Source organism: Tribolium madens, unplaced genomic scaffold (assembly GCF_015345945.1).
Source record: "Tribolium madens isolate multiple individuals breed KSU strain unplaced genomic scaffold, Tmad_KSU_1.1 Scaffold_3;HRSCAF=73;Tcas5.2_LG2, whole genome shotgun sequence".
Classification (NCBI taxonomy): domain Eukaryota; kingdom Metazoa; phylum Arthropoda; class Insecta; order Coleoptera; family Tenebrionidae; genus Tribolium; species Tribolium madens.
Genome location: NW_025401006.1, coordinates 10919251 through 10939472, shown reverse-complemented (window position 1 = coordinate 10939472; position 20222 = coordinate 10919251). Strand labels below are relative to the sequence as shown.

At 33.0% G+C, this 20222-nt stretch overlaps 2 protein-coding genes across 2 annotated transcripts; both read left to right on the top strand.

The window, feature by feature from the left end:
• Window positions 1–7258: 7258 nt before the first annotated feature.
• LOC123007474 lies at window positions 7259–8728 on the top strand. The gene is made up of 2 exons (XM_044402792.1): window positions 7259–7295; window positions 7347–8728. The coding sequence occupies exons 1-2, from the start codon at window positions 7265–7267 to the stop codon at window positions 8690–8692; spliced, it is 1377 nt and encodes a 458-aa protein (XP_044258727.1). The 5' UTR covers window positions 7259–7264; the 3' UTR covers window positions 8693–8728.
• A 6807-nt stretch (window positions 8729–15535) lies between these two features.
• On the top strand, window positions 15536–18406 carry LOC123007596 (phenoloxidase-activating factor 2-like). The gene is made up of 2 exons (XM_044402981.1): window positions 15536–15696; window positions 17503–18406. Exons 1-2 carry the CDS (start codon window positions 15536–15538, stop codon window positions 18404–18406), a joined length of 1065 nt encoding a protein of 354 aa, XP_044258916.1.
• The last annotated feature ends 1816 nt before the right edge of the window (window positions 18407–20222 follow it).

Genomic DNA, 20222 nt, shown 5'->3' with positions numbered 1-20222 from the left:
ATCCTGTGCGGTCTACATGTGAGTCAAACTAATGCTATTTAACAGGAAGTTAGTCGGTGTTATGCTCCAGCCGTTCGGGCAAGGTGATGTATCTGGGTGTCAGCGATGCGCAAGAGCCCTACGTGTCCCCGGGGACCCATACGGCTCTTTCATTCTAGCTGCGCCACTCGCTACAGTAAAATATCACCACCCCACCTGTAATTAGCCGACTTAACTGCCGAAGCGCATGCTAATAAAAATTAAACACTTTATTTCTTATTAAGCCGTGACGAACCATTCCAAACACCCTCAATTAAATATCGAACCCCTCAATCGATGTAGAGGCACGACGAGACATTAAAATCTTGAATTATTTTAGTATTGCTTTTTACATTATTTCAGTCGATTTTTGAGCCCAAAAATTTTAACAAAAACTGTTTTTCCAAGAAAGCCAACCGGTATTAAAAGAAAATATTTAGAGGAATGTCAAAATTATGAAAATGTATTGAATTCCAGCATCTTTTCTATTTATTAGCTTTATCCACTTCGCAAAATGGAAGATGAGTATTCAGCTTATCGCACATCACACGTCGTGATGAGCGAAATCAATTTTCGCGAGCTTCTACTTTGTGAAATTATGCGGATCAGTCGTTTGTTAGCAGTTTCTTGTGCAATAACAACTGATAGGAGCCTTTATATTCGCTCCCCGACTGTTTCGTTTTTATTACACGGAAGAAATGCCATAATTTAGCGATAGAAGACACTCCAATAACTCTGACGTATAATTTTTATCGCCGGTTCTTTTTGTTTCATTTCAGTTTGTTATTAAAACTTCCAAGATGTATGGATTTACTTCACAAGACTTTAATCACTTTTTTAATAGTTTTATTATCGTGGGCCGAAGTGGACGACAGAAATATCGGCGTACCATCTGGAAAAGCCAAAAGAAAGAATTTGCGCTCCGGTAATTGGAAATTTTTCTAAACAAAGACTTGGGGCACTAAACAACTCAACGACAGATTTATTTCAGGCCGAATCAGATCCGATTTGACGTTTATGACAAGTCTTAAATTCTTATCTCTTCTATTAACACTGCTATTACTACCGTTTCATTAAACGACATGAAATGCACAGCGCTTGCATGTTTATATTTTATTTTCGTGTTGAGAAACAGTCAAGACAACTAATGGGTCAAAGCTTTTTATTATCATTTTAAAGGAGCAGAGTAAGCTTTTACTCCAATTTAGAACTTCGATATTACTGCCAACACTCCAACTGACATAAAAATTTGCATAGCTTGCCGATATAATGCATAGAATTAAGCCACTTTAAAACATTGGATGCCAGTTTTTTACCTACAACTGACCACAGCATAGCAATAGTGAGTAAAGAGTCATCCAGCATTTCTGGTTGTTTAATTTTTAGCAGGTTGAGAATATTGTGATGAAATCGGGGCCACAGGCCAACATAATTTTTGAGGTTTAAAATGTTGTTGTCATGTTTTACAAATCCACTACCTACTCGTTTTATTGTATCACATCGGGTTTTCAAAAAAATCTATATAACGGTATTCTTTGCTTATCATAAAATTAAATAAAACCATCCAGTTTTAGTTCTCTTTCCGTCAGTTTTGCCATACCAGTGTACTAAAATAAGTCGTTGAATTTTATTAAAATACCCGTGCCTTACTAGCAATGTCATAACTGCGTTTTTTGAAGTGAAATAGGTCAAAAATATTATATTTTTGTCTAAAAAAAGACAATTGTAATTAAAAAAAAACTAAATTACAACTGAACTCAACTGACAAATTTTAAGCCAAGAAACTTCACTCTTTCATACAGAAAAAACATTGTGAAAAGTGGCGATGACTGGCATGACATAATAATTACAATGATTGTTTATATTAATGAAGCGTTAACATTTGTATTTGGGTCATTATTAGACTCTATTAGTATTTTATATTTAAATAATAGTCGTTTTAAAAATGTCTAGTGTAGTGCTTATACTAAAATTTTAATTCTGCGATAATGCCTTTTAAAGATTTTATGCATAATAAAATTCCTAGATATTTGTCAAACATTAGGTATTTACTATTTGAAATTAAAATGTATTTCCCTTGAAAATCTTGGAAAAAATATATTTTAACCAACTATTTGATTTAATCTTCAAAAATTTATAATAAACGTGTTTTTAATTTTGTAGAAAAACTAGGAAGAAAACACGGATACTTCTAAATTCAGGCCACATGAAATAAAAAGAAACAACTTTTAAAATTAAAACACCTCTAAGAAATGTTTCATATGTCGGCTTGTGATAATTGTGCTTAGACACAGTGAGATGAGCGTAACATTAAAATTCGAGTCGAGTTATATAATTTCATTAGATCACAATTACAACTGAAAAAAAAAACAAAATTACTTAAAAACTGAACAACTGAACTCAACTGACAAATTTTAAGCCAAGAAGCTTCACTCTTTCATACAGGAAAAACATTGTGAAAAGTAGCGATGAATGGCATAACATAATAATTACTAAGGCTCGGATTATATGCACAAAAAATTCGTAAAATATGCGCATACATATGCACGTATTTTCACAAAAATATGCACAAAATATATTTTTTAATATTTATATTTTTATATTTATATATGCTCCAATATATGCCAAATATGCATCGATATGCAAAATTTTTAACAATAAAAAAATCAAAGTTGGGATAAATTTTTATCCTCGAATACACTAAACTTTGTATTTTCGTCATCTTGAACTGCACACGATAAATGAAAGAATAAATAAATTGGTTTGGCGTGAGACAAGCCATTTTAATAACCTAGTAATTAACCCTTTCTAAAAAATCTGTACTTTTCATATCACATCACGTTTTTTGCTTAAAGTATTTATTTTTTGAAAAACTAATTGATGAATTATAAAGATCTATAGAAATTTGATGTTTTATCAAAAATAAAATTTTTCAAAATTTTTATTTTTTTGTTTTTGAGTTTTACAAAAATATTAATTTTTTTAAATGGCAACCCACCAAAAAAACATTTTTCTCATGAAGGTCCAGATCTAAGGGATTACAACTATCTACTTTATATTAAATATTTTTTTTTACATCTGTATATCGCAATTTAGACAACAAAAATCGAATAACAGAAAACAAAACAAAATTTTGTTCTTAAAAAAATATTTTTTTTTATTACTTTAATTTACATTAATTATTATTTTTGGGAAACAAATGATTTAAAAAAAACCGTTTGGTTCAATACTTTATATTCACCCAGTATAAAACGAATTTAAAAAGGAAACACTCAGCAGGGTACTAATTTTTTGAGTTTGGCTTACGAATTACCGGTTGTTTTCTCCTTAAAATATTTTGTAATCGGATTATTTTTCTTAAACTGTCCAATTTTTAACTTGAACTGAAATTTTTAATCGAAAATTAGTGATTTGAAGAAAATATGCACAACTATGCAATATTTCCAAAAATATGCACCAAGTTGCCAAAATATGCAAAATATGCATTTTTTAATGGGCTTATTTTAATCAAAAAACATTAGATATGCATAGAAAACTTTCAATTTTGTTGATGTATACGTACCTCTTAATGACAAATCTGCATTTTGCATATAATCCGAGCCTTAATAATTACATTGATTGAGATTAAAGGGTTTATATTAATGAAGCGTTAACATTTGTATTTGGGTCATTATTGGACTCTATTAGTGTTTTATATTTAAATAATAGTCATTTTAAAAATTTCTAGTGTAGTACTTATACTAAAATTTTAATTCTGCGATAATGCCTTTCAAATATTTTATGCATAATAAAATTCCTAGATATTTGTCAAACAATAGGAATATAACTATTTGAAATTAAAATGTATTTCCCTTGAAAATGTTGGAAAAAATATATTTTAACCAACTATTTGATTTAATCTTCAAAAATGTGTAATAAACGTGTTTTTAATTTTGTAGAAAATCTAAGAAGGAAACACGGATACTTCTGAATTCAGGTCACATGAAATAAAAAGAGACAGCTTTTAAAATTAAAACACCTCTAAGAAATGTTTCATATGTCGGCTTGTGATAATTGTGCTTAGACACAGTGAGATGAGCGTAACATTAAAATTCGAGTCGAGTTATATAATCTCATTAGATCACAATTACAACTGAAAAAAAAAACAAAATTACAACTGAACAACTGAACTAAACTGACAAATTTTAAACCAAGAAGCTTCATTCTTTCATACAGGAAAAACATTGTGAAAAGTAGCGATGACTGGCATAACATAATAATTACATTGATTGAGATTAAAGGGTTTATATTAATGAAGCGTTAACATTTGTATTTGGGTCATTATTGGACTCTATTAGTGTTTTATATTTAAATAATAGTCATTTTAAAAATGTCTAGTGTAGTACTTATACTAAAATTATAATTCTGCGATAATGCCTTTCAAAGATTTTATGCATAATAAAATTCCTAGATATTTGTCAAACAATAGGTATTCACTATTTGAAATTAATAGGTATTTCCCTTGAAAATGTTGGAAAAAATATATTTTAACCAACTATTTGATTTAATCTTCAAAAATTTATAATAAACGTGTTTTTAATTTTGCAGAAAAACTAGGAAGAAAACAGGGATACTTCTGAATTCGGGTCACATGAAATAAAAAAAGACAGCTTTTAAAATTAAAACACCTCTCAGAAATGTTTCTTATGTCGGCTTGTGATAATTGTGCTTAGACATAGTGAGATGAGCGTAACGTTAAAATTCGAGTCGAGTTATATAATCTCATTAGATCATAGACCCTCAGATCTATTTGCAAATAAAGCACATAAACCTGCAGTGTCGTGACATTTAGATGCGCATCGTGCTTCGTAACTGCTACACCATATCCACTAACTGTTCCGATTGCAAAATGAGATTTAAGCTCCGAATTGTATCATTATCTCTCTTCGCTACACATGATTTACTGCCGAAACGACTCTTCTACAATCATTGAATTTGCGAGAGTCTTGTTCAGATCCACTCCGATATTATTTGTTTGCTTTCGCGTATTTCAAGCGCTCAATCCATCATTCTTACACCAGACTGTCTTTTCCATTTTTGAAATATTACGACCGTCGAGGGTACGTTATAAATCATTCGCCTTTTGATCTGTTTCGTCTTTAATTAAGCCTAATCAAATTTATCGACAAAAAACGCAACCTTTAGCTTGGCTCGAACTTTATTAATCGGCCTTTTTCAGCGACATTCTGGCCGCTCGCATCTGCACTTGAGTGGTTTAGTACCGCGCTCGAAAAAGGCACACCTGAGCTCGGAACAACTTCACACTTCTCTGAATTCACACTTACATTCCTCTACTACTCATTCTCTAATCCGTCTTGGAGTTGTTTCACGAGATTTATTGCTTTCGGTTTGGTTTTTTTTGTTTCAGCGGACATTATACTGAGAGAGTGTAAAGTAAAAATGGCCAGTAACGCTTCCAATAATGGCAAAAAGCAACACAAAAAGTCTTACACTATAAAAGTGAACGTCGTAAATTGACTTTGCACTCATTTAACAGCAACAACCGGGGGCGGAGAGGTTATATAACCGGAAGCATTGTTGCAGACTTTTTCCGGGTATTACAGACTTCATTACCAGAGTATTATGGAGCACAAGGGATGGTGTGTTGGACGCAATGGGCGCTGATTTACATACATTATTAACCCTGTTGTGGTGATATGAGAGAATAAACAACATGTGCAGCCCCAATAACAAACAACAAATAAAATTTTTTAACCAAAGACCAATTATTATCTTTTCCATATTCAATGAGGACAATCATCTCTGTGTCTAGACCACACGTGCATTTTTATTCCGATAAGTGTCATTTATGGTCGTGACATTTCGTATTTTTTCAAAGAGAGAGATTTGATCCGATACTTTGCGAAATGCCATTTTCCGATATCTGTAGATGAAAAAGCTACTATTGATACAATTGTTTTTATATCTGTGGCGAGCAGGACTGCTGCTCCATTGTATGCCAACAATAAGACCATAAACATCCATCCGGATTCGTGTACAATGCCGCAGATGCTACACCATTCGAAACTCTATCGATTAAGTTCAAACCAAAGTAATGCTTCTTTCGCGCGTCTCCTGTCTTTGAAAGTTCAAGGAACATTGTTGCTGCATCCGTAAACTAATCAAAAGAATCACTAATGGGAAATCGACAAATTGCAGTCAGAAGAAAAGAATTTATAACGAAGAATTTTTAAATTAACTTTGAAACGATGCAAAGTTTGCGTTGGTGCATCGTATTCACCTCATGAAATCGGGAGGTGTTTTAAAAGAAGAAAGTCTGATTGGACACAGAAAATGTGTTGTATAATAATCTCAGGAAGACGAGATCGGTATTTTATACATCCAGAAACTTTCAACGAACTAAGATTTGAATACATAAATGTTTCCACTTTCCTATACAGACACAACCATTCTTACAACAATATTTTCACATTTAAAGACACGTTTTCGTGTTTTCTTTAAATTGCTTTTATTCTTTATTAAAAGAAATTATTTAAGCAGGATTCGAATAAACTTAATTGAAATATTAAGTTTTCTCATCCACAAACAATTTCTCCTATAAAAAAACGTAAGTACCTATTTTTGCCACAACAAAAAGTTTTCCATTTAATAAAATATGTTTTTAGAAATAAAATAGATATGTTTAAAAGATTTAATTATTAATTTATTAAATTATTACCCTTGTACACTAAATGTTCTACTAGTAAAAAACACTTTTTAGTTTTAAGCACGTATTAATTTTTTAAACCATATCAATTCTCGAAAAATCAACATCTAAATTATCTAATTTTTTTTGGCAGTTTGACATAACTATGTGCCTACACCAGAAATAGCTGTTTTTAATTTCCGCTACATTTTTAAAATGTAAATTATATTTTTCATTTTTCTCTGGATTTTTATTTATTTTATGCAGAGTGAAATACTGCAACTTTTTGTTTGATTTCATTTATTATTGTTCTTGGCGTATGTGCAACATGGTAATAAAGTAATTGCAATTGTTATTAGCTAAAACATACATTGGAATACTTTGCAAGTTGTAAGTAATTGTCGTTGAACAAAGCCTTGATAAATGTTCGCCTGAAATCTATTTATAATTCGCGTCTCCTCGTAGTGCCAGAACAAATTTAAACTCTGAACATAGGTAGTTTTGCGCGTTATCTCTCGTCATTAAAGCATTTTCGTAGCAGTGTTATAAATTAAATTAATAATGTCACCGAAGAATCAAGTTCATCCTTTAAGTTATTTGTGCATAAAGCTCGTTTCAGCACAGTTAATTCAGGCACTTTCAGATGACGAAGGTCGAAATTACGACGTAGTCTCTGAGTATTTATTCGATGCCACTTATGAAGTTGTTCAAGAGTTATTAAAAAATATCTTAAATTCCGTAAATCTGGATGCCGCTACGAGGTTTAGTTGTTTGCAAGTTTTACTTCGACAAGACGTTAAGAAACTGGATACAGGAATCTTCCCCCATTCCTATTACGAAGCAATATTAAAAGTTATAACTCAAAAGGGTACAGGCCTGCAGCAATTAAACCTGAAAGGAGTGTGGGTTAGAGACCACCCGACACAACTCAGCGAGTTAGTCACAAACTTGACGAAACTAAAAATTCTCGTTATACCACACATGGCAGACGATCAAGTTTTACAAGCAATAAGCAAAGCGCAGTCTTTATCAGTTTTGGATATTTCAGGAGAGTGTTCGTTTACAATATCTGGCTTGAAGCTCATCAGGAATGAAACACTAACGTGTGTGGATATAGGATATTTCGGTAAAAAATCCATTTGTCAACAAGATGAATCGGATTGTGACATTATAGCTGAAATGATCGAAAATCTGCCAAATCTTACTTGTTTGCGCACTTATTCTTTCACGGGAACGTCTCTATTGACGTTATACAAGAAAAATTTTAAACACAAAACCCGACTGAAATATCTGCACGACACCGGCACAACCGACGAGGTTATTGAAGCAATAATCAACATGTGTGAGCAGCTGGAAAGTATCCATTTAGACACGCCCCAAAAAGGAGTAATCTGTCGATTGAAGCAGCTCAAAAAATTGAATTGCATCAAACTCGTCCATCACGATAGCGGCGATCTATTGGATTATCTGACCAATTCAGGGACAGGGCTTCAGGTTCTCAAATTAAACCACAATAAAAGAAATTCGCTGGATTTGTGCGACGTCTGTTTATGCGTTCCCAATTTACACACTCTGGAATGTTTTCAACTGAAATTGGCTTTCTCGCAAATGGACACTTTTTTCATGAATTTGGAAAACATCGAGATTCTTTATTGCGACATTTCAGATTCTTCCATCAAGTGTATTTTAATGAACTGTCCTTTTCTAAAACGTGTGATAATCGGATGTGTAATTAACATGACCGATGGAGACATATTCAGACTGTGTGCGGAATGTGATTTCTTGTGTTTGGAAGAGTTGTGGTTCTCTTGCGCACGGGGACTGACCTGTATTTCGGTAGAACTTTTGATGGGACATTGTCCTAATTTGAAAGTTTTGGGGCAATTAAGCGGCTGGGATATCCACCAAGAAGAAATTGAGTATCTAAGATCTGTGATATTGTACACAAACACTGACCTCACCTTGTTACCTTTGGGAACCTTTTCTTGAATTATTGTTGATTTTAAATAAATAAAATTGAGTATTGCTTATTGTTTTATTCATAGTTTAGTTTGGTCCTGTTTAAAAATTAACTCTTCCATTGGAAATCGATACGATTGTAATTTTACACGGTGGTAACCTAAAAAATTCAGCAAGTTATTTTAGTCTATCTGATGTGAAAATAATTTGATTATTGTCATTCCGGATGTTATTAAAACATGAATTTTATGAACAATTTCGACGCAACAGTTTTGAGTTTCATCAGTGGTTTTCGTGTCCTACATAATTTATCTCAGCCCTGGATTTGAATGTGGACATTTGTGGTGATTATATCGTGCTTAATAGTGCAGCCACACCGATTGAGGTAGTTTTACCGGATGAAAATCTGTTAACATAAAATTTTATTATCGGTTTTAATTTGTCCTACGCGCAAATTAGAAACTTGTTCACATTGACAAAATTTTAATATCGGTCTGATTCACACTGACGCAGATTAAATGGCCGCTGGATCCGATAAGAGCTGCATTTAGCCAAAATAGAATAAAAAGCACATTCGTCTGTGCTTTTCTCCGAATAATTCAACTTGTTTTCTCCTTTGCAAACGTTTAACGGAAGTTATTCGAATGCAAATTTCGAGTGAGGATGCTAAGACTAGCGTATTTTTGTTCCATTCTGAATGGACAAAGGAGAAGGTTTTTTCGTCGTTCTTTGTGGTCTTAATGTTATACCTAAGAGTAGCAGTTACCGGAAAGGCGGCTCATTTTAATAGAACAAATCGAGAATGATGACTTCAAAGTGTCACCCAGTTTCATATGAGTGCAAGAAAATTGCACTTTTCCCCGATATGACGTTCCATTGCAGCCGAGTCTCATTTACTCGCTTATCTTCAGTTTTATTACTTTCAAATATCGGAATTTATGACCTCTAAAACCAGGTTTTTTAACCGTAATGTATTTTAGTATTTCGAGCTTTTACGAGCAAGTTTTTGTAAATGGGACGGTTTTAATTGAAAATGGGGTTGCAATGGTCAAGATTCGGAAGTTGTTAATATGGTGGTAATTACGAAATGAAAACTGGCACACCACAGGAATCCCAAGTAAACTGCAGGAATGCAATTATGTTTGCATAATACACTTCCTGCAGTCCCAGCTTCAGCTGTTCATTGCCTGCCAGCTTCAGCCGATATTACCACTTTCAAGCGAGCTTGTATAAAATCTGGGTTGAAATTGCATTTTAAATGATAGAAAACACGAATTTCGAGCTAACGAGATCGAGAGAAAAACTGCGTTAAGGTGCCATGTTGTTTCATAAATCTCCATTTACTCGTACATTTTGATTATCTTTTGGTCAATTAAGTGCATAGTTGAGATGACACAAGACCCAGCTGCAAATGACCCGACCTATCTATTGACCGCCATCCCGGCCATTTGTAACCCTATAATACAACAGTTTATCAATATTTGAATCCTAATTGATATTTCCAGCTACAAGTCCATTATTGAGCCTCATTACGTTGATAAAGTGTTAGTGCGTGAATCTTGAAGCGACTAAGAAAACCGGGACAAAATGTTTTATGGCTGTCGCTTCCTGCAAATAAATATTCTTGACTATACCTGGAATTAAACTCGATATTTTTGGGCGCAGTCGAACTATCGAAATATTTATCTCTATCTGCGCAAAAATGCTCGCGATCTTTTACAATTATCGTGAAATGGGAACTTTTCTGTTTTATTTTTTTGTCGAGGGTTTGTATCACGCCGAGGTGATGTCAAGCTACATTTAGCTCTTTTAACACCGGGGAAAGATATGTCCTTATATTATGTATCACGGCGAGTGACTTCAAAAGAATACGTTACTTTTTGACTTTGATAAGATCAGAGCTCATATATTCCTAAAGAAAAATACGTTATGGAAAAACCGTATTGAAAATATAATACGGGACGCTCTTGATAACAGTACAGTTAGAGATTTCCGACACAATTAAATAGCAAATCGAGAAAAATTTGACTAATTGATTCTATGAAACTGTCGTTTTTACTTGTGATTTTTACTGATACAATGATTCCATTAAACACATGTTCTTTTATTTTTTCTTTTATTTATTTATATTTTTATTTTATACGACTCTGTGCTTATGAATAGAGCTTTATTCGATTTGTTTTATCCAGAGATGACGTGTTTCTACTTGCTAAATCCGGGATTTCTGTCGGGTTGGGGTGAACGCAATGGGACGAAGGTAGTGACGAATGCATGGAGCGTAAAATTGATGTCGCGCATTGAACATGGGGACCAACAGGCCCTCCACCTGCCCGTTCCAATGAACTCCAATGTATTTATTTATCAACTGTCAACGGGCTGCTGTTTGATCATTCGTTTTTATAAAACACTCGTTGAGAGCAGACAGTGTTATTAGTACAAATATTTTTGCAATAAATTCGGGGCTAATTACACAAAAACCGTTTTTTGTAACTAAATATCTATTCGGGTAATACGAACAAGCAGGGGCGGACTGGCAAATTTTTATATGGAGTGCTAAGTTGAAATGAGGGCCCAATCAGTGGCGTAACTACCCACCCGACAAAGCCCGCGGCCGCGGGGGGGCCCTTGGGATAAAAGGCCCTTTCCAAATTAAAAATAATAATAATAATAATAGTAATAGTTTAAAAAATTTCAAAGCGAGTACATAAATTATTATAGGCCAATACATTAAATAACAAAAAACTTCAGAATTTTCTCTTCTACGAGCGTATTCAGTGTCGAGCCGAGACCGAACGCTGAGGAAGACAAAACATTTCGAGGAACTACAATCCTGGAAAGAAATTGTTTTGTGTTATAATTTATTTCAGTTCGCACCATATTATCAGCTGTTAATAATGCTATTGCCCGTGTTAATTTTAAGTTCGAACAAGCACTTTTGATCGTGATCTAATCTGTGAAAACTACTTGTTTAAGATTTTAAGTAAGTCAGTAAGTCTTATTTTTTATAAAAAATAATGAATTTGAATTTTGATAATAATAGGTACAGTTGCGAAATTAAAATTTTGGGCAGTATTTTTCTGTCACTTTAAAAAGTTCATTGTAAACTACCCTTTATGGTCATCATGACTGACATTTGACAATTATAAACTTTTCTGTCGGTGCCGCAGTCAGTTTGAATTTTTCGCAAAGCCAAAAATATGCCAAGAGTTACTCTTTTCAATAAAGTAAGGGTGATAACATTCACTGAAAATGGAATGTCGCAGAGACAGATTGCTGAAAAAAAATCATCATTTTGATCTGCTGCCTACCCGTTATTATGCCACAAATCACTATTTTTGAAAATTAGTCAAAATGACCTAAACATGACAAGAGTAAACATGAGGTTATTAATGTAAAGGTTGTTTTAGAGTTTACATTATGAAAATGACAATACTTCCAGAAATTTTAATTCCGCAACTGTAGGTACATGTATTTTTATGACGTCAAAATTAATTTAAAAAAATAGGAAAAAGGCAAAAGCACTTAATGGTAGTGCTTAAAGAATACGAAAAGGAGAGAAGAAGTTCGTCGATTGGCATCGCTTGTATATTCGTATTTGCAGAATTTTTAATACTGGAGAATATGTCGTCATCTAGTTTTCCTAATGACATAACTGCTCTTTTACTCTATTTAACTCTCGAACCGGAGAAGAGAGGGGCCCAACAGACGTCTTTCGCGGGGGGGCCTAAATTTTCTAGTTACGCCACTGGGCCCAATATACAATACAATAAAAATATGTTTAAAAACCACTTGTCACTCAATGTAGTAATTTTTTTTTGAAGGTGTTTGTTTCCTCTATTGAGATTGTTGTTGAAATCATGATGGTTTAATAAACGAAAATAAAGTTTTTAGATGAACGTCTTCAGAGGCTGCTTGTAATTTTAATTTTTGTTTTTCTTTTCGTTTTTGTGCAACAAATTTATACTTATGTTTAGATTTTTCTATTATTTATGCCCACTACATAATAATTAAAAAAAATAAATTAATATTAAATTAAAAACGATATTTTATATCGGTTGATTAAAAAATGTGTGGCATAATTTTAATTACGAATACCCTTTTACAATTGAGAATAGATAGTACAGTATTTATTGACTCACCTCAAAAAATAGAAAAATTACAACTTTCCAAAAATGATTTTCTGGAAATATTTTTGTTACCGTTTATCCGATTATTATTAAATTCTGCATGTTAAAGGACAAAAAGACAATCTAGCAATGGGTCCTCCCAGTTTCGGAATCATAACTTTTTTTCGGCTTATTAATTTCTGTTTTTGATACAGCCCAATAATTTTTTTTTTATAAAAAAGGTAGTTTCATATCGCCAAGATGTACCTTTCTCGAGTTATTTGAGTTTAAACTAAATTCTACACTGCAGTGGAAAATCAGAATTTATAAATTTTGAGCGTACCTTGGAAACAATCCACTACGAATGACATTGTCACATTTAATGTAAATTTCATTAAATCTAAAGGAACATTTGTTTATTTCTTGATGATTATAAAAGCTGTAATTTTTCTATTGCTTGATGAGTTAGATTAATAAATACTGTGCTATCTATGCTCATTTGTAGATGAGTATTCGTGATTAAAATTATGACACAAATTTTTGAATCACTTGTATAAATCCACGAGGAATTTTTCTAACATGCGTGTAAGACCTTATAGACAAAATTGGGATAAAATCATGGAAATTATAGAAATTATAGTTTTATTTGTTATGATAGCATTTTTTAATTCCTTCAAACTAAACACACTTAGCTTTTGCAAAAATCGCAGTTCAGCACTTCATGGATGCGTTGTGGAAAGTTTATTTCCAAATTTAAAATTATTGATATTATTTCAATGAGCTTTTGACATAATAAGCCTATCATAAATGCTGTGGCACCCTGGCACCCCTAGCCAGTCCGCCCCTGCAAACAAGACTACAATGTTTAAGCAACATATTCGAAATTTTTGCTTAAAATCCGGCATTTGTTTTTATAGACGTGCTATTAAACCGTCCTTCGCGTAAATCTCGTCGAAATGAAAAGTAATTTAAGAGCGCCTTTCGTGTGATGATCGATGCTGAAAACAACATCCCTAAATTCATCGAAATTGCGAAAACTTGAAAAACAGTCAAAGTTAAATCGAAGAAACTCGCCAAGTTTAAATCGAATTTTGACTAATTACATCCTCTAATTTGTTTTACAAGTGTTGAAAAGTAGCTGGGGATATTTTTTTTACTTGTTCGTTCGCATAAGTGGCAAACTTCGACAAGTTGGAATATATGGTTTGACCGGTCGGGTCGGCCTGAGTCAAGCAGGGCCAAACTCGAGTATCCAAGATAGACGACGTAATAGTTTGCCTTCTTTTGTTTTCCACGTCATTTATCACGACCACTTGATCTAAACTAAAATCACACCGTTTGATTTTTGTTTCTTTTGTTGGAAAATTGCTCGTGATTTAAGTTATATATGAACCGTCGGATACAGAAGCAACACTGCGCTAAAACACGACAGTTTTACTATTTTTAATGTAACTCAGACTTGGGACCGATTGAAAAAGTCCTAACTTTTAAGTGACAAACATTTTTATTATTACTGCAAGGATAAAGAAACAAACAAGTCAACTAGATGTTAATACTATAGTAAAATGAACACGGAATATTTCATTTTATATCTCTTAAATATGGCAAGAGCCATTCTTTTGTTACTCCGAAATACGAGTTCTAAATTTTATTACACTTTTATATCGAGACGGCTCGTTTCTAAACTGTACTGTTTTCTTTATGCTCATTTTTAACCACGAATACACTTACATTGTATGCTTCTATCAAAATAAATAAACACTTGGTAAATTTTCAATGAGCAATCACACAAAATGCTAGTTCGTTTAAATCTGCACGACTATTTTATTAGTTGTGTTATAAAATCAAAAAAAAATTCTGCACTTGACATAAAACTCTTGAGACTTTTGGTTAAACGTGACAGACTTTGTTTGCTTCAAAGATTAGTAGATATCGATACCTGTCTTAACTCTCCAGGAGTTCTTTTAGTCTTTATGGTGCTGGCGCCTGTCTCTTGAAAGCTTGACTTTTCTCGAAAGTCAACTACTGGTTAAGAATCAGAAATTTTCCGAAACGAATAATCTAAGCATCTTTTTGCTTGTTTCCGCGTCATCAGCGCGTTTATTACCCCCTTCAATGCAAAAAAAGGGAAATCAAAACAATATTTACCGAGCATTGGGCACGTTTCGTATTAGACGAAGGAAAGTATAAGGAGAACGGTTGATTTGAAAATTCCTTAAATTTTATTTTGAGCTTTGCGAGTGGAGTTTGGCGCCAAGAGTGGAAACTAATGACACAGAAAATGGAATCACTTTCAAATCCATTTGTTTCAGAGCGGATATGGTGGGCCAATTGCAGTTCTTGCTGCAAATTAAACTCTAGCCGGTAATGATGTCACGTGTCGAAAATGATGCTTGCAAACTTTCATCAGATTGGAGCTTTTATTGACAGTTAACAGATTTACGGGTCACTGACTTTTTGTTACTTTTTGGAAAGAAAAAAAAAACAAATTTTGTATACAAACATGACTTTTAAAGAAGATATCGTTATTACACAACAAAGGCACACTACAAAGTGCTCTAGAACGACTTGAGTGAAAGCCAGGCTTAAGTTTCACAAATGGATCTTTTATTATTTAGAGAGGATTATTGGCTTAAGCAGGTATACCATTTAAAAGCCAATTCTTGCAATAATTCCCTCCTGAATACTTGAACAGCCTACAAGTAATTAGTAACCGATCCTAAGCACAGTTTTCGCTCAGTTGCCGTGAGAACCTCAAAGGAATAAAATGTTCAGTTTCAAACAATTTCTATTTCTAATTTCTTTCAAGTTTGCAATTTCTTCGTATTTCGATGAAAATATCAGTGAAATTCAATGTAAATGTGTCCCACCGCATTTATGTGCGGATCATGATGAAGCTGCCAATGGACAGGGATTATTGGATATCCGGTAAGTAAAAGATAAATTGCAGTAGGACCTGACAAATTGCGTTTGTCGCAAAACCACACAGAATTGCGGTTTTGATTCACCATGTCAAATACAGTAAAACCTCTCAACAACGGACACCGATGGGGAATCTTTAATTGTCCGTTGTGAAGAGGTGTCCTTTAATGGGAGGTGAGCAAAATTAATAAAAAAATTGAAACGCTTTTTATTCAAAATAACAAAAACAAAATTATTCTGACCATATAGTTCTTAAAATACAGGGTGTTCCGTTTTTATTGTTACAAATTTAAACAGGTGATAGCATATTCAATTCTAAGACAAAAGTTTCCTATAATCGAAAAATGATTGGAAGGGGGCTAATATGTTTTTGCTAATATTTCAGAAACCATTTAAGTTAAAATTACAAATTTAATACAGATGATAACCTTTATACACCTAAACGAATTCAAACATCAAATGTCGAAATTTTTAATCAAGGGCGTACGAAACTGGGGGAGTTTAAGGTAAAAAATACCCTATTTATTTTGGCTTTAGTTTCTCGGTACTTTCAGCAAGAAAATCTTAAATTCGATAGTTTATCAGATAAAAGTCTCTCTTGTGTCGATACGACTTATTGTTTTTGAATAAAATTAATTTAAAATTTATGTTACACACCAATACAACATTCAAATAAATCAGAATTTACAGAATAATAAAAGCAAGGAATTCATATTTTTTAATAAACCTCAACTAATTAACATTACATTACAGTAACAATAATAACATTAATTAAATGAATTTGCCTAAGTGACCACCATTTTGGTCAATGCATAACTAAAGAAACTAAAGCCAAAATAGATAGGGTATTTTTTTACCCTAAACCCCCCCAGTTTCGGACGCCTATGATTAAAAAATTCGAGATTTGATGTTTGAATTCGTTTAGGTGTATAAAGGTTATCATCTGTACCAAATTTTGTAATTTTATCTTAAATGGTTTCATAAATATTAGCAAAAACCTATTAGCCCCCTTTCAGGGGGTGTAGCCCCATTACCAAGCATTCTTCGATACATGTTTATAGGAAACTTTTATCTTAGAATTGAATATCCTATCACCTGTTTAAATTTGTAACAATAAAAACGGACCACCTTGTATAATTTGATTAATGCCTTGCCTCTACGTGTTTAAATTAAAGTTTTAATGTAAATTTGGTATTTTGTACTCAAGTCAAAGTAAAAGTAAGTACTGCGTAACAGAACTCTATGCAAAACATGCATTATAATTTATTAGCTAAATTTGAAAAAAAATGTTTATGTGAATTTTTACTCTGATACAATAGGTCTGCTGTTGATGGGCGAAGCATTCATCTTCTTACACTTTATGGACTATAAAAGCATTACAAAAAAAATAGAAAAAAACATTTTTATTTGAAAACGTCGTTAATTTTTGTTTGTTTAAACCAAAAGTTATTTTTATTACGTTTTAGGAGTTTGTTACTTTAACTAACAAGTTTTTCTTTTATTCTGTATTCTGCAATTCATTAATTGGATAATTGAATCTTATATTACTTTAGAGTAAATCGCTCTGTCGGCCTGTCCGTTGTAGGAGGTAAATTTATATGACATTATGATAATTGGGGCAAATTTCATGTCCGTTGTAGAGAGGATTTTTTACATTATATTTCTATGTATTAGTTACGTTCCTTCAAAAATGTCCGTTATCAAGAGGTGTCCGCTAATAGAGGTTTTACTGTAATTTATGGCGAGATAACCTAAGTTTCCAGCTACATATGAAGTCAATTATTTTTTTTTTAATTTTTTTTTCTTATTTAGATTTGAGGACGACTCTTGCCCGAATCATTTTGACGTCTGTTGTGAGACTCCTTTAGAAACCAGTCCGAAACCCTTGCCGTCAAAAAAATGCGGTTTTGCAAATTCTCAAGGTATTGGCCCGCGCATTACATCCGATTCGGAAGTGGTTCAATTCGGGGAACTCCCCTGGACTGTCCTTGTTTTTGTAACCTCGCAAACCGTCGAAAAAGCGCCGTTAATATGCGGGGGTTCCTTAATCCACCCTCAGGTGGTTCTAACTGCCGGTCATTGCGTCTCCACCACCTCTTCTGACACTGTGAAAGTGCGAGCAGGCGAATGGAACATCAAGAGAACAGACGAACCCTACCCTCACCAAGACGAATTTGTGAAGGAAATCCTCGTTCACCCGCAATACAAAACGGGCACTTTATGGAACGACATAGCTTTGCTTGTTCTGAATCAAGCATTTGTTGTGAAAGCAAATATCGGCTTCATTTGTTTGCCGGGGGGAAAATTAAAAGTTGATGAGAAGCGGTGTGTGGCGAGCGGTTGGGGACGCAAAGCGACGGCGAGGGGAAGATTGTCGGCGGTTTTGAAAAAGGTGACGGTGCCGTTAGTTGGAAGGAATAAGTGTCAAAAGGCACTGAGAGGGACCAAGTTGGGGAAAGCGTTCAGGTTGCACAAGAGTTTTATGTGTGCAGGAGGGGAGAAGAACAGGGATGCTTGCAAAGGAGACGGAGGAAGTCCCTTGATTTGTCCCTTGGAGGAGGAAGGGAGGTTTGTTCAAGTAGGAATTGTTTCGTGGGGGATTGGATGCGGAGGAAATAAAACGCCAGGGGTTTATGTCAATTTGCCGATGTATACGAACTGGGTTGATAGGCATATGAAAGAAAGGAATTTTTCAACTAGTTATTATAAGGTGTAGAAAACTACACTAACCTATGTTTTTGTAAATATTGAAAGAACTAATAAATTATTTTTATATGTAATGTGTATGTATTTTTTCATCTCGAATTTTAATTAGTATTTTAAGAATGAATAAAAAATGTTATTATTAACTTATTGTAAGCTTAAACACACTTTTGAATTCTAAACACAGAAATTTTTGTAGTGTAACGTTTCTGCGTACTTTATGTTAACTGGTTATTAATTTCAACAAGTGAAGTAGACAACCTAAATAAGTTTGTGGTGGTTATTTGAAATTTAGCGTATTTTCAAAAAATAATGTATGTTTTTTCTTTAAATGAAAAAGTCAAACAGTTTTAACGTTAGCACCACTAGTAAATTCATTGGTAATTGGTGGTAATATTAATAAAAGAAGTTGGCACTTTCGATTTTTAATTTAATTTGAAACCATGTCATTAAACGTCAACAAAAAAATCGTCTAAAAAAATTTAGAGACGAAAACACAAAAACGAGGACAAAGCCGGTATCGCCAACAGTTTTTGGAAATTTTGAGACAAGTGTGCAAGCAGAAGTCAGAAAAAGACCACCGTGAAAATTTAGACGCAATTTTAATGCAATGTAATTTTAAACATTCTCTAATTTTTGGCAAGAAATCGACAAGAATACAAAATAAACATGAATGAGCAAAAACGCAATTAAATGAGTGTCTGGTTTCACCATTTTTGAGGAACCAGTTGAAAAAGTAACAATTTTAAAGCTAAAGCGAGAAAAGAAATTAGGATATGCCTGAACTTCGTGCTCAAATTATACAAAATTTATTGTCTATCTTCATAATACCTGTTTGTATCCTATGCAAAATAACACAAGATTCATAAAAGTCAATATTTTGACAACATCTCAACATGAAAACATAACCATAATTTTTTAACAAAATTTCTAGGGACAAAAACAAAAAGCAAACAAAATTTGTGGATATAGAGATAAGCTGCTACCAATTTTTTCACCAAAATTTTGACTTGGAGATTTACATTTATATAAAAAAACAGACTTTACTGAGAATTTAGTGCTTTAAAAAATGACAGACGTTAATTTTTGACACATTTTCATGTCTTAGTCCAATTTACTCCAACAAAATTTTGCTGCACTAGTTTTTCATGAATTCGATAGTACATGAGTATGCCATCTATATATCCTATATAAAATATCTCTATTATCATGTAAGTACCTTAGTTCTTTTGTTTCCGATGTTGTCGGATTTAAATTATTGTTAAATTTGCTATTTCTTAAATGTTTTATGTATATAAAACATTATGGTATCATAAGGGGCAAATTGATGATATTTATCAATGGGTATCTGTTTAATGTTGCAAGATTTGCCGTTTCCGCTAATTAAATTGAAGGATACCTGATCTGAACGGCTAAAAACTTTACCCAAAAATGTATAACTTTTGAAGAGTATATTTCGTAAAAAAAGCTTAAACAAATATCATGTCATAATTATGATCGCCTTGGTTTTAGATATAAACAGTAGATAAAAATTCTACTTTATCTACAAGAGAATAAAAAACTTGTTTACCTCATATTAGTAGAAAAAAGTAAAAATTAATATTTAGTACAGAATAAAAAAACTGCTATGGTTTAAAGAAAAGACGATGCAAGTAAAACTTTTTTTTGGATCAATACACATAAATACACTGATCAAAACACACAAATATCGTGGAGCACGAATGAGTAATAATACAGGGTGATTCAGATAAGATAATGAGCCCGACGTTCTGGCGATGCAACCCAAAAAACAAATATCATTTACATTTTGATCTAATTTTAATTACGAT

What these genes read in the sequence shown, in the direction of transcription:
- LOC123007474 (XM_044402792.1), top strand. Translation starts at nt 7,265, where the DNA reads ATGTCACCGAAGAATCAAGTTCATCCTTTAA. An exon ending in GAATCAAGTTCATCCTTTAA is followed by an intron (nt 7,296 to 7,346) that starts GTTATTTGTGCA and finishes AGGCACTTTCAG; the next exon opens with ATGACGAAGGTCGAAATTAC.
- LOC123007596 (XM_044402981.1), top strand. Translation starts at nt 15,536, where the DNA reads ATGTTCAGTTTCAAACAATTTCTATTTCTAATTTCTTTCAAGTTTGCA. An exon ending in CAGGGATTATTGGATATCCG is followed by an intron (nt 15,697 to 17,502) that starts GTAAGTAAAAGA and finishes TTTCTTATTTAG; the next exon opens with ATTTGAGGACGACTCTTGCC.